At 46.5% G+C, this 14,527-nt stretch overlaps 2 protein-coding genes across 2 annotated transcripts; both read left to right on the plus strand.

The window, feature by feature from the left end:
* Positions 1–510: 510 nt before the first annotated feature.
* Positions 511–7,107, plus strand: pttg1ipa (PTTG1 interacting protein a). The gene is made up of 7 exons (XM_085392127.1): positions 511–768; positions 1,642–1,694; positions 1,987–2,095; positions 3,823–3,925; positions 4,812–4,877; positions 5,441–5,487; positions 6,357–7,107. The coding sequence occupies exons 1-7, from the start codon at positions 681–683 to the stop codon at positions 6,392–6,394; spliced, it is 504 nt and encodes a 167-aa protein (XP_085248253.1). The 5' UTR covers positions 511–680; the 3' UTR covers positions 6,395–7,107.
* Positions 7,108–8,184: 1,077 nt separating this feature from the next.
* On the plus strand, positions 8,185–9,852 carry LOC146646836 (uncharacterized). Its single transcript, XM_085390736.1, has 2 exons — positions 8,185–9,037; positions 9,787–9,852. The coding sequence occupies exons 1-2, from the start codon at positions 8,294–8,296 to the stop codon at positions 9,850–9,852; spliced, it is 810 nt and encodes a 269-aa protein (XP_085246862.1). The 5' UTR covers positions 8,185–8,293.
* The last annotated feature ends 4,675 nt before the right edge of the window (positions 9,853–14,527 follow it).

A 14,527-nucleotide genomic window follows, 5' to 3' on the forward strand; every position in this document is an offset into this window, starting at 1 on the left:
GATCTTTGTGTACTTATTTTTGAACAGAGTGGAAGTTTTTCAGGGAGCTGTGCATGTGCTGGCACTAGGGCTCCAAACCTCTTTGCCTTTGGATGTCCTGTTCGTTTCATGAAGTTTATCATCTAATTTGTTGAAACAAAATATGGAAGCTTTAGAAGAGCTGAGGAGCTGGGGAGCTAAGCTGCCCAACAACATCTAGCTCATGAAGTCCTCTACAACAATTAGCTGTTATGTGTTAGCATTTGTTATAGAGTCACTTTCCTACTGTGGGAGGCCAACACAGAGCTTGGAAATGAATGGATTAAACGAAACAGCTGTAAAAAGGTATGATCCATCAGGAAAAAAGCTAATGTTTTAACTGTGACTTTTTAAAAATATACTTTTTGTGTGTGTCAAAGCAGCTATTTTTGTAAACTCCGTTTATTCAGCGCATAGTTTAAATGACGTATATCGAAATGCACTGCGCTCTGCCAACGCCTTTCCCTCTTTTGTCTGTTTGGGTGCGTAAAGAGAGCGTGCGTCAGGATTTTGCTTTTGGTTCCTTCCCAGCAAGTTCACTTCTCAGGTTTCAGACTTCTGTCGGAGCAGCCGAGGCATTTCCTCCTTTTGCGCTTACACTGTCTTCTAAAATCTTCTGAAACAAAAAAAAATTGGAGGAGAATCTGAGTCTACGCTCTTGGATGATGGGTTTACGGATATTATTGGCTGTTCTTCTCTTTGGTTTCGGCCTGGCGAGCGTTTTCGCCGATTCGTCCACACCTGAGAACGGTAGGAAAGGAATCGGTGAATGTGGGGGCTGAGGAATTAGTTAAGCTGAAAATCTTTGTTTTTTGTTTTTGATCAGATGTAGCTGCTTTCTAATTCATTATTATTATTATTATTGTTTTTAGTAGTATTGTTGTTTTTATCTTTATAGCTACGCGCAGGTTGCTCAAAACCCCGAATGTGAGTCTTTTATCTGTTCAGTAAAGTCACAACAGTTTTAAGGGCTATTATATTCATAAAGCATTGTTTCATAAGCCTTGAACTGAGGAGAAAAGCACCCAAACATCTAGAATTAAAATGTCATTGTTTGCATTTTCTACACTGAAACTATTTATTATAAAATATATTAGATAACCTTACGTACCGGCCACATTTAAGCTTAAAAGGAATAAAAACACAACTTTGTTGGTAGAATTGTGTCTGTGTAAGATTCCTGTCTCTGAAAACTGTTGAAACCTCTCAACAGGAACAAGGAGTCTCTTTTTCAGCCCCTGGGGTGCTTGATTGTTTCAGAGCAGAGACTAAACTGTGACACACAAATATGAGACATTGTTTCTCCATTTTACAGATGCATGGCTTCACTCGCACAAACCCGGCTGTTGTTCTGTGTATGTCTGCTGATAATAACATGACTGGTTCCACAGGCTGTGTAGTTGCTGTACTTAGTCGCCATGGAAAATGTCCCAGGAGGATTACCAGTAGTTACAAAAACCAGAGTGGGCACATGCCAGGCCTTTTTAAATCTGCTCCTCATGGTGCTTTCATTTAAACTCGACAAGTTTTGCAGTCATGTTTGCCTTGACGTTTGAGGCAAAATGTTTCCACCTTGCCCATTATGTCCTTTAACTCGATTGTATTAACTTCTTTGACTTACAGTGTGTGAGTTGAAAAACGGGACAAGCTGTGAGGAATGTCTGAAAAATGTGACGGTAAGTTCGCTGAGAGAGCGTTTTATTTCTGCTTGGCTGATTTCTTTTTTGGGTTAACAGAGTTTCTGTGTGTGTGCATGGTCAGAATAGATGTCTCCTCCTCCAACCCAGACCTGTTTGACTGGTTTGAGAAGTAACTGATCTCATGAATTCTCACCCTGCTCCTTTTTTAGGCTGTGTGTGCCTATCACACACAGCCTAAAAAAGGTAATTTCCTGTAATTAGCCTGCATACCTCCTTTTTTGTTTTTCTGTTTAACTAATAGGGACATTGTGCACATTTTTTTAAACAGTGCTTGTGGTGCATCACAACAAAGTCATGTGTAACATATCCAGTGAGAACCATCCTCCCACCCCATGCGCTCTGCCCTCTGAATGATGCACGATGGGGACTCTGCTGGAGTAAGAAAACACACACACACAAGCTGATCACATTGATAACATTTAGTTAATTGAATTAAAGTCGTTAAATATGCTGTCCAGTACACTGTCCGACTGAAGCTTATTTGCTGATTTTCTTTCTTTTTTTCTCTGTGTGTTAGTGATAATTAATAAACGATATTCTTGTATAAGACAAAAATACTTACATGTCCCTGAAGTTGAGAAATTACTGTGTTGCATCAGTCCAATCATGATAAAAAATTGGAAAATTAAAAATTACTCCAAAGAAGGAGCTCAGGTTAAATGAAAAATACAAGAAAGTCAAGTGCTTTATGGATTAAAATCTAAATGTGATACTATACTAGGAGGTTAAACCTAAAATGAAGGCATGTATTGTGGTATGAGGTAGCAAAGAACTTCTGCGTCTGTCCTTGTGGCAGCTGAGCTGAAACAGATGTTAGATGAGGTGTTAATTAAGTGGTGCAGAGAGGATCTATAGCCACAGTCATTTGGCTGACCTCAGCATCAAAATGCAACAGCAACAATTAATTCCCTTTACGCATAACATGGACTCATTCCCACAGCTAGCACTTCAGTGTTCCAGATAAAATGTCTGGGATTGTGCAATCCCTTCACATAACACATCTTACTAAAGTCCTGAAGCCAGGTACAGTCACACTGTGTGCACAGTGTTTTGCTGCTACTCCAACACTCACTGTGTTCCCTCTGCTCTTAATCAGCTCACTGAACTAATCCATGTTATTGGGCAGCCACATACATTCCCCATGATGCTGGCTGTAACAGCTTCGTCTCCATCATTTTCCTCATAGGTCCCCCAGGTTTACAGGCCTCGCTCCGGGCAGTAGAGCCCTATTCTGCAACTTGCTGAAATTGTAGTGATACGAAAAACCACTAGTAGGCTTGTTAGGCTATTTCACCTCCACATAAACTACAAGGAGCAAGAAAAATCCACTTTAGTAGGTTATGAAATAATTTCAAAATAAATAAATTGGAACAAGAGCTACCGCAACAGGCTCCCAATCAGCACCGTGCCAAGGATAAATAAAAACTAAATAGTTATATTTAAAGGCTCTTTCTCTTTAAAAAACTATTTTTTTTTCCTAAAAAACCCCCCAAAACTTACAAATAGAGATTAAAAGATCCTGCATCTTCATAATTCTTATTTTTTTCACAAATGAAGATTGGAACAGTTTATCCTGATTTGCTGTAGATGAAAGTTTCACTAAATCACTAGAGTGGAAAAACAAAAAACCCCTCCATGTTTGTGGATTTTGCGTCTGGGGTTGTTTGTTTTGAATAAGTGCTTCAGCGTGTAGATACGTTTTAGACAATAGCGGGATGGGGGAAAGCCCTATCCTGTTTCACTGTGACAGCCTCTCCCTGTACAAAGCGTGCTATCCAATAGTTTGGTAGTAAAATAGGAACCCATTCATGTTAACATTCATTTTGTCCACATGCTTTTGTACTATTACATCTTTAAAATCTTGATGCAGAACTTTTTACAGAAGTACATTTGCATATTAAACATTAAAATTGTCTTTGATCCTTGTTATTTTTATCAGTGAGTCAAAAAACATTAACGTTTTATTCAGTACATCTGTAGAATGATTTGGTTTGAGAAGAGGAAATTAAACGCAACCTAATGAAGGAGGAAGAACAAGAATTTTCTATCTGAAAGATAAATTTGTGATTTCTGAATGACATTGTCACTCTGGTTCTGTCTGCAGTGAACTTCCAGATCTTGATAATCACCTTGTCAGTGGTTGGTGGCATTCTTATCATTGCCTTTTTGGTCTGTCTGTTCTGCTGCTGCAAGTGTGAGAACATCGGGTAAGTGTAATGTGAGCTCTGGTTGACAAAACCCTCTCATTCCAGCCAGTGTGATGCTGGTAGAATACATTGTAGCAATTATATTATTAGTTGTGTGCAACAGGTTAAGATATGTACTGACTACCCATCAAGTCCTTCAATTAAATGATTATGTTACACGTAAGCAATCCTGAAAATGGGAGTGTTTCCGTTTATGCGTGAGCGTGAAGTAGCACAAAGGCAGTCTGCAGGCAGTCAGGTACTGCCCGTCTACCTGCAGAGAGTGTTTATTGTGGATTGGGGCTGTGTCAAAAACATGTGACACATCCAGTCTGTGGGCTACTCTTGCTTCTGCTGTTGTTGGTTCATGAGCCAGCCACAGAGAAAAGTGAAATTATAACTACAAAGAGCTGAAGTGAAACTGTTTAAAATCAGTGAAATGTGTCTACTGTGGAGCCTGTCTGTGCTTTTCATGGCATATTTTTATTCTTTGATTTACTCTTTTCTCATTCTTCTCCTGTTCTTGCTGGACTCTGTTGTCACTCTTTAACTCGACCCCCTTGTCAAGCAATTGGCAGTTGACTGATTCATAGGTCATCCACATCTGGCACCATTTTTGACTTTCAGATGCTGTTTTATTAAGTTAAGGCTGAACTAAAGTTGATTCAGTTCAGAAAAGTGTGGTAATTTAAAAAAAAAAAAAAAAAAAGAAGTTTTCTACGTTTGCAGGGTTCAACCCCATCTTAAACTCACAACATTTGCCCACATTTATTCACACTAGGAATGCCACTAAATTGCTTTTCTTTAAACATACCTTGCGATGATTGCTTTCTTATGAGTTTGTTAGTAATAATCAGCAATCTTTTCCTTCTACTACATAAATCTAACACTGGTCTTGTTTTTTCAGATCTAGCAGGTCTGAGGCCAAGATGCAGCGGCAGGCCAATAAGCTGAGAACCAAGCAGGACGAAAGGTGGCAATATCATGTTTTGTTTTGTAATACTGTTTCACCCCCTATGACTGGTTGGTCTCTGTATTTGATACATCCATAGCTATAACTTAACAAAACGTGGCTTTAAAGAATTGGTGGACTCTAAATTGCTGCCTAAATCTCTAGTTTATATAATTAAAATTCAAAAATCATGAGAAAAAACAAAACTACAGTTCAGCACCATGTCTTTATGACCAAGTTTCCTCCTATAGAACAGCATCTCTCTCAGCTAACATTAAATATTTGCTATAAACACATACAAATTGGAGTTATTTCTCTATACTTTACATGTATTTCCTCTAAACAACAATTATACATTTTGGGCTTTTATTGGTTCTGTAATAGTTGCACTAGGTGCGACACACCGGCTACCTTTTGCATTGATAGCTATGATTAGCATCGCTTTCTTTCAACACACACGAGGGGGAAAAATGCAGACGTCATACTGTTATCAGCCCAAACTGGTTTGTTTCCACGAGTCTGACATTCTGAAAAATCATTAGTCGTCGCCCTGTGACTTATGGAAGAATGTTTTGTCTTTACAGGAGGGCGGAGATGAAGCAGAGACACCAGGAAATCAGGCAGAAATATGGTAAGCTTTTCTCTTTGTTAGTCTGTGTGTGTCAGCAATCGGCTACCTATACAGCATCTAAATTATGACTTACTCTACAAAACAAAATGTGGCTCTTTTTACACCTGTAATGTCATTTAGTAGATATGAGAGCGCGTGATTAAGAAAGTTGATTCTGTATTGTGCTACCAGTATGAGGCACTTTGCCCAGTTTAGCATAACTGCTGGGGAGGGGAAAAAAGAGCTTGTCTGACTGTGTCCATAAGGTCCAGAGAGTTCAGAGCTATACTATTTAAATGTCTCTTTTCTACTAATGAAATTCAGATGTTTATGGATATGGAACTGGCTACTGCAAGAAATTCAGAGAAAGCATCAGATTATGTCCTCCAGGTTTTCTTTGAGTGGAAATCACCCCAGTGGGCAACACATAACACTATGTTAACTTTGCAGGCCTGCTATAATATGAATGATTTTCAAAAGACACCAATGAGTAATTACTTCTGCACTGGCACTCGCATAGTATCAGGGTTAATTGAGCAGAAAAGATAGACACAGTCGCAAGACTTGTTCCAGTTCATCCTGCAAGAGCACCTCCTGGAGTCTGATCCATGGAGGCCCAACCTACAACCTAAATGTTCCTGCTAAGGTCCTTGTAATGTTATGGCTGATGGGTGTATACCATAAAGCTAAATATAAAAGTTTAAGAGAGGCTGGTAAGTTTTTATTTAGCTATGATACAATACAGTGCGAGGCTAGCCATTTACTCCTGTCCGTGCTAAGCTACGTTCACCGTAATCTGGCATTGACTTCATAGTTACCATTTTGCGTGAATATATCAAACGATTTATTTAAATCAGGGCAACTCTTACTGATTGTTTAATGTTTTCCAGGTCTAAGTGGACAAAACCCATACTCCAGATTTTCTTGAAATGGATTTGTCAACTGAGATTATTAACTGCGGACAGAGGACATCCATGAGCTGTCTTGAAGTGACATGATTGGAGAATTGTTGTAATTGATATAAAAAATCAAATGTAAGAAAAGTAGTTTAAATAGATCAGGGTCATTTGGTCAATGAAGCTTTCAAAGAATCCTACATTTACTGAAATGACCCAAGAGGCTGGAACCAAATGCTAGAAGAGATATGTAGTGTTGGTATTTTTCCAAACACTTGTCATTTATCCTGTGACTCAAGATACTAATCTGCTAATCTACTATTTATTTGGGTATTTAGTCTAATGGTACTGAATGGAAGGAGTCCAGTCTGGCTGCTGGAATATTCTTTCCTTTAGCTTCTGTTGTAATTGTACATTTTCACATTGTTTTTGCTGCTGAGATTTTACTTTTATCTTGTTTTAAATGTTTTTTCCCCATTCTGAAATCTAATTACTGTGTTACTGCTGCTGTTTCCTACTGTTGACAACGAATTTTAAACCAATCACATTTGCAGAATATATTCTGAATATATGAGGTCAAAATGAACATAATGAAAGAACTTAAATAAAAGATTTCAGACTGATCCCTAATTCTGATAGTAACACTGTTTATGTTTATTTCCCATTGAGCTTTCATGTTAACCTACCTTTATAAAATACTGTATGTTTTGTACAGTTTATCAATAAATCAAACATTTGATTAAAAGATGTGTTATTCCTTAAAAGAAAAAAAAATCAATGATCTTCAGTTGTAGTCAGAAGATTACGTATGCTCACCACGAGTTACGACTTTGTACCACGTATACATATGGTATACATAGACCCACACTATTTGTTTAAATCTGCCTTGGTAAGTTGCACGTCAATCAGACACTTTTATCCATCAACAAGCTTCTGGCATATTTCTGGATAGATTTTTTTAACACTCATGGCAGAATTCCTTTAACTTGGTTTCAAGACACTCTTAAGCATTGTTGCCCGATTTTCAGTATGATCGAGGTTGAAGCTCTAGGAAGGCCATGGAGTGGGGGGGTCATTGCCCTGTTGGAGCACGAAGGAGGAGGTCTACCTCAAAACAAACACAAACAAATGCTAAAATAAAACCATATTTCAAAACATGAAAAACTATGAACTTATCGACTACTTAAATCAAGTGAAATAAAATGTAAAATAAAAAAACAACGAAGAGGCACAGAGGACCTGATGTACTGGCAAAGTCTGGATCTTTAATTAGGCTGACCAGGTATTCCACTTTTTAATGGTATCTGCAAAGCACTTGTATCCCTTGCCCCATTGTTTTATGTATTTTATACCAAATCTGTTTGTCTGCAAACTCCACCAACATGCAGTCAAACTTGATGGTGATATACCAACAAGCTAAAACTACCAATTTTTTTAGCATTTATGTTATGAATACTGTGCAAAAGTCTCTAGCCACTCCTGCTTTCTTTATATTTTTCTTCCAAGGAAAATGGGTTCACTGTTAGTCTGTTGCTAGGCAATATGATGACCTCATGACATCTGATATAGATAAGAACTTTTGGGGCCCTGAGTCGTGCCTGTGTGTTATCAAACTCCTGATTGAGTAGAAGTTCACAGACGAACACACACACACAGATTTGTTGCAGGCATGTGCAGTTAAGGTCATTGAGTACATTCTTCTTCACTAGTACGGTTACTTCAACGCCAATGCCTTCTCCTTTGTAGATGAGAGACGCATGGTTTTCATTGACAAGCAGCAGACGCATCTAGTAAACGTAGAGCGGGCGCAAAAAATGACGTACCGGCAGAGCGCAGCAGAGGGCCAGCAGAAAAATTCGCTCCAGCCAGCGGTCAGTGCAGCGCATGTCGCTCCTTGTGTCAAGGGGCCTTGAGAGGGTCACATCACCACAATGCCTAGAAAAAGGAAAGGCTCTTGCCGCAGCAGTAAGGATGCCATGCGGAAGAAGAAAATCAGGGCCACTGAATCTCAGCATCAAAGAGAATCTAGACTGGAAAACGCCAGATTAGCAGAAGCTGCACGAAGACAGCGAGAAACCAGCGAAGAGAGACAGCGTCGTTTAGAAAACGCCAGAGTATCCCAAGCTTCGCGGAGACGGCGCGAGAGCAGCGAAAAAAGACGACTTCGCCTGGAAAATGCCAGACTGGCCCAGGCTTCGCGGAGACAGCGCGAAACCAGCGAAGAAAGGCAGCGTCGATTGTACCATGCCCGGTCGGCTCAAGCTTCGCGCAGACAGCGGGAAACCAGTTTGGAAAGGCTGCAACGTCTGCAAAATGACCGCCTGGCTAAGGCTTCCAGAAGACGGCGTGAAACCAGCTTGGAGAGGGAGCATCGCCTGGAAAATAAGCGGCGGGGGCAAGCTTCACGGAGATTGCACGAAACCAGCGAAGAGAGACGGCATCGCTTAGAAAATGACAGATTGGCTCATGCATCACGAAGACAGCGAGAAACCAGCGAGGAAAGACGGCTTCGGCTGCAAAATGCCAGACTGGCTCAAGCTTCACGGAGGCAGCGAGAAACCAGCGAGGAAAGGCAGCGTCGATTGTACCATGCCCGGTCTGCTCAAGCTTTGCGCAGACTGAGAGAAACGGTTAGTTATGTCTATAACTTCTGTTCCCTGAAGGAGAGGAACGAGGTACAACACATAAGTATGGGATATCACGCCCTCGCGTGTCCTGGCTGAAGAAACCTTTATTCACGCCTTTACGGCAGATGACGTGTGATGACACGCGCAAGGCCCCGCCCGCACATATAGCCGCTGCCATCACCGTCATCCCTCAGTTCGATAGCCGCTCTTCACCGAGCCAACTGCTCAGTGGGGCCACCCTGTGTTGTACCTCGTTCCTCTCCTTCAGGGAACAGAAGTTATAGACATAACTAACCGTTCCCTTTCAGTCGATTCACTCGGTACAACACATAAGTATGGGACCTATATACACGCCCCGCAGAGCAGCCACCGAACCGGAACGGGACCACCACATCCTTAGTGAGTGGTAGACCCAGCAGAAAGGACAGCATGAGCCACCGAAGGGGCTGTAACGTCCAACCGATAAAACCGCACAAAAGTGTGCGGCGACGCCCAATTAGCCGCTGCACAAATATCAGCCACAGGCACCCCTCTAAAAAGAGCCCATGAGGTCGCCATCCCCCTGGTGGAATGAGCTCCCACCCCGTGGGGCAACGCAAAACCTCCGGTGCTGTATGCCAGCGAGATAGCTTCTACAATCCAGTGGGACAGCCTCTGTCTGGACAGAGCTCTACCTCTATTCGGATTAGCGAAGCAGACAAACAACTGGTCACACAAACGCACATCCCGAGTGCGCTCAATGTAGGTGCGTAGCGCACGCACCGGACAAAGAGAATGCACCCTCCTCTGCTCCTCAGATTCAAAAGGAGGGGAGCAAAAGCTCAGCAACTCAAACTCCATTGAACTATAAGATGCAGGCATGACCTTGGGAAGATAGGCGGCATTCGGACGCAATACGACCTTGCGGCCATCAGGAGAAAACTGTGTGCAGGTAGGATGCACAGACAGCGCATGAAGGTCCCCCACTCGCTTCGCCGAGGCCAAAGCGAGAAGTAATGCGGTCTTATACGAAAGAAGTTTCATATCTACCGACTCAACGGGTTCAAACGGAGGGCCACAAAGGGCCTCCAGCACCAAAGACAAGTCCCAAGCCGGGACACTGGACTTAAGCACGGGCCTCAGCCGGCGAACCCCTTTCAGAAAACGCACGGCGAGGGGATGCGCACCTGGTGTCACCCCGTCAAAACCGATATGACAAGCAGATATAGCCGCTAAATAAACCTTGATCGTCGAAAACGAAAGGCCTTTATCCAACAGCTCCTGCAGGAATGTCAAAACATCCACAATAGAGCACTGAAATGGGAGAGTGTGGCGGTCCTGGCACCATCGCTCGAAGGCTCGCCATTTGTAAGCGTACAAGCCTCTAGTAGACGAGGCCCTGGCGCTCTGAATCGTCGCTACCACACTAGGTGGCAGACCCTTAGCAACCAAGTTTAACCTCTCAGCAGGTAAGCATGAAGGTGCCACAGATCCGGGCGCGGATGAAACACTTCCCCCCCCGCCTGAGAGAGGAGATCCCTGCGGAGAGGAAGCTGCCAAGGACTTGCTGCAAGCAGGCTGATTATTTCTGCATACCACGACTTCGCGGGCCACCAAGGGGCCACCAGGATCAGAGAGAGGGAATGCCGACGCACCCTCTCCAGAATTGGAGATATCATTTCCACTGGGGGAAATGCATACAGGAGCACGTCTGGCCATTGGTGCGCTAGCGCGTCCAAGCCCAAGGGTGCATCGTGGTCGATTATGGAGAAGTACAGGGGGCAGTGAGCATTCACCCTGGAAGCAAAAAGATCTATTTGCGCCTCGCCAAATAGATCCCAAATCTGAGCCACTATTGAAGGGTGTAACCTCCATTCTCTCACCAGAGGACCCCCCCTGGAGAGAAGGTCCGGCCCCAGGTTCAGGTGGCCCGGGACATGGGTGGCTCTTAGAGTCAGAAAATGAACACTGCACCATAACAGCAGAGAGCGAGACAGCTGCAACAGGGGAAGAGAGCGTGTTCCTCCCTGCCTGTTTATATAAGACACCACTGTTGAATTGTCCGTCCTGACTAAGACATGCTGGCCCTGCAGGACTGGACGGAAACGCTTTAGAGCTAAGAACACTGCTAACAGCTCTAAGTGGTTGATGTGCAGCTGGCGCTGAGCCGCGGACCAGATCCCTCTCACTGACGCACCCTCGCACAGCGCTCCCCACCCACTTAGGGAAGCATCTGTGGACACCACCTTGCGAAACAACACCCTCCCAATCCGAGAGCCCTGGTGCAGTAGCCCGGGCTCCCTCCAAGGACGGAGAGCTAGCATGCAAGACGCAGTTACCGGCAGCCTCCTCCGGAGGTGACGCGAAGCACACAAACGGTGAGAGAGAGTCCAGCGTTGAAACGCTCTCATTTTCAACAGCCCAAGCGGCACTACGGCGATCATAGATGCCATCATGCCCAACAAGCGCAATATCGTCTGGAAACGCAGTCTGCGTCCCAGCTGAAATTGAGCGAGGCAGCGATGAAACGCGGCCACTCTGTGCTCTGACAACCGTGCGCGGCTGGAAAGAGAGCATATTTCCAGACCGAGAAAAGCGATCTGTTGACCTGGGATTAGCGAGCTCTTCTGAAAGTTCACAGAGAACCCCAGTGTCTGAATGTGTGACAGAACCCGCGACAGCTGCGTCTCCGCCTGTTCTCTGGAGCAAGCCACGAGAGCCCAGTCGTCCAGGTAGGCCAAGATGCGGATGCCCCTCTTCCTGAGGGGCGCTAGCGCTGCCTCGGCACATTTCGTAAAGGTGCGGGGAGCGAGCGACAGCCCGAACGGCAGCACTAGGTATTCGTAGGCTACGCCCTCGAATGCAAACCTCAGAAACTGCCTGTGTTTCGGGTGTATAGCGACATGAAAATAAGCATCTGTTAGATCGATTGTCGCAAACCAATCTCCCGGGCCGACTGCACTCAGGAGCTGTCTGTGTGTTAGCATCTTGAACCTGTACGTTCGCAGGTACGTGTTCAAGACTCGCAGGTCGAGGATGGGACGAAGCCCTCCCCCTTTCTTCGGAATGACAAAATAACGGCTGTACCAACCTTTGTCCGTCTCCGAAGCGGGGACCACCCGTATTGCTCTCTTCTGTAATAGCGCCTGTATTTCCTCTCTGAGTACCAAGGCTGCCTCGGGGTTGACAATCGTGTTCACGACTCTTTGGAAACGAGGCGGCTTGACCCGGAACTGCAACCGGTAACCCATGGCAACGGTTTGCAGCACCCACGGAGAGGGGGCGCAAGCGCGCCACTGAGGGAAGTGAGCAGCCAGCCGGCTGGCCTGCAGCACTGACGGCGGGGCGCCGTCGCCCCCCAGTGTGTCTGCAGGGGACTGCATCCCCTGCCTGACCTGGCTCATTTCGCCTGCAGGTTGAGCATTTGAGATTGTTTGAGAGTAAACAACACTCTTTATTGATTGCAACATGGGAACATGTACATTTATACATTTTGTTGGGTGCACCTTTTCCGGGGCATAACAATGAAAAACAGCGGGAACACTCGATGTGGTCGCTTGAACATTCAACACCTCTGAACCGTGTGCAGGGGTTATGTGCTTGGGAGACCGCGATAGGGAAGTGCAGCGCCTTCTGGGGCTGACAACCTGAACAGAACTTAAGCGGCACCTCTTGTGCGGCAACAGAGGGGTAAGAGCAGCGTCTCCCTGCTGCCGGATCCCTTCCCCACTCGCAATCACAGCTAGGAGGGCTGAGGCTTCTTCCTCCTGGGCGTCGGGTCCCGTCGGGGGCCCGGGGGAGGGCCTTTGCCCCAGGCCGACTGGCGTGGAGCTCGGGCCGGAGTACGTGCTCTCGCCGGCGGCCCTCCCACTCCAGCAGTGGGCGCCGGTCTCTTGCCAGCTGTCAGAGGAGCGGCGGGCCTGTGAGAGCTAGCAGTGGGCTTGGGCTGGGGCTGGCGTCTGGGGATGATGTCGCGCAGAGCTTCCGTCTGCTTCTTCCTCAGATCGAATCTAGCCTGAATGGCTTCAAGTGAATGTCCGAATAACCCAGCCGCAGACACTGGTGCGTCCAGATACACAGCTCTGTCTCTATCAGGGACGTCGGAGAGGGTCAGCCACAGGTGCCTCTGCGCCACCACTGTCGAAGCCATCCCTCTGCCCAGGGAGAGCGCTGCACAGCGAGACGCACGGAGGATGTAATCCGTGGTGACTCTAACCTCGTTAAGAAGAGGTGACAGCGGGCTGTCCTCCGGAACCAGCGATCCAAGCTCCGCCAGGCACATTGCTTGGTACGTCTGGAGCATGGTGACGGAACTCATGGCTCGAGCGGTGCCGGCCTGAGCCCGATAAATCTTCTCCAGCTGCGAGGCCGAGAATCTGCAGTGCTTGGACGGCAGAGTTGCGGGGCCACCGACACCATGGTTATGGGACGGGGCCAGATAAGCAGCCAGAGACGGCTCCATAGGGGGTGGGTTAGCTAAACCAGCTCCCTCGGCGCCGTCCAATTCCATGTACTGTCCATAGCCGGGCACAGTGACGCGGGTAGACAGAGGTTTGTCCCATGACGCTGTTAGCTCGCAGAGAAAGTCTGGGAACATGGGGAGGCAGTTTTTGGCCGTTGCGGGCTCCGGTGGAAGGAAAAAACCCGCAAACCGCGACGGCTTCCGAGCTGGTGGAGGAGAGGGCCAGTCCACCTGCAGCTTCTCAGCGGCACGGCGAAACAGGGAGAAAAGAGAGGTGTCATCGTGGCCGACCGGCGCAGCAGCGGCGGCATATTGGGTCGACAATGAGCTCTCCTGCTCATCCTCCGACAAACCATGGATATCCAGGCCGATGTCCAGCACGTCATCGTCTTCCTGGGGAGCGCTGGCGGGCTTCAACCCAGGCTGAAGCCCGTCAGCGCTCCTGCATGGTTCCGGTCCGTCATCGGCTAACCCGTCAACGTATTCCATGTGGTCAGCCCAGCTAATCGCGGGGACATCGACCTGAAAATTTTCGTCTTCGGACTCGGACGAAGCCGGGGCTCCAGACTCGGAAAGAAGAGGGTCATGCCGTGCGACAGCCGAGCGTCCCAGCACTCTTTCCACAAACGTCACCCGTCTTTCCAGGGTCGAGCGTCGGAGCTGGCGACAAAACGCACAAGCTTCGGGCTCCGTCAACGCTCTCCTAGCGTGGACGATCCCCAGGCAGACAGGGCAGGCATCGTGCTGGTCGCTGTCGTGCAAAGAGAAACCACATCCCTGAGGACAGGGGCGAACAGAAGATTTCTGCTTTGCTCGCTTCGGTTTGGGGTCCATTCCCAAAACGCAAAGCGAAACGCTGCACAAGAAAAACTTGAAAATAGCGCTCCGCGGGCAGCCTACGCACCAGCTGGGCGGTGGAGGCTAACACCAACAGGGGCAGTTAAGCTAGGTTCAAGTTGGCAGACAACGGAGCTAACTAGCAGTAGCTAGCTAGCCCAACTCAGCAGAGGTGTTCTCAGCGAGGTGAAGAGCGTAAGAACTGAGGGATGACGGTGATGGCAGCGGCTATATGTGCGGGCGGGGCCTTGCGCGTGTCA

Source organism: Rhamphochromis longiceps, linkage group LG19, assembly GCF_057381845.1.
Source record: "Rhamphochromis longiceps isolate RC_006_pf linkage group LG19, R_longiceps_female_GT1.1, whole genome shotgun sequence".
Classification (NCBI taxonomy): Eukaryota; Metazoa; Chordata; class Actinopteri; order Cichliformes; family Cichlidae; genus Rhamphochromis; species Rhamphochromis longiceps.

Bases quoted from the DNA above. Each gene is read 5' to 3' on its own strand.
- pttg1ipa (XM_085392127.1), top strand. From the start codon at position 681: ATGATGGGTTTACGGATATTATTGGCTGTTCTTCTCTTTGGTTTCGGC. The intron at 2,096-3,822 runs GTAAGAAAACAC...TTCTGTCTGCAG, and splicing joins ACGATGGGGACTCTGCTGGA to TGAACTTCCAGATCTTGATA. The intron at 4,878-5,440 runs GTGGCAATATCA...TTGTCTTTACAG, and splicing joins AGAACCAAGCAGGACGAAAG to GAGGGCGGAGATGAAGCAGA.
- LOC146646836 (XM_085390736.1), top strand. From the start codon at position 8,294: ATGCCTAGAAAAAGGAAAGGCTCTTGCCGCAGCAGTAAGGATGCCATG. The intron at 9,038-9,786 runs GTACAACACATA...TCTGCTCCTCAG, and splicing joins CCCTGAAGGAGAGGAACGAG to ATTCAAAAGGAGGGGAGCAA.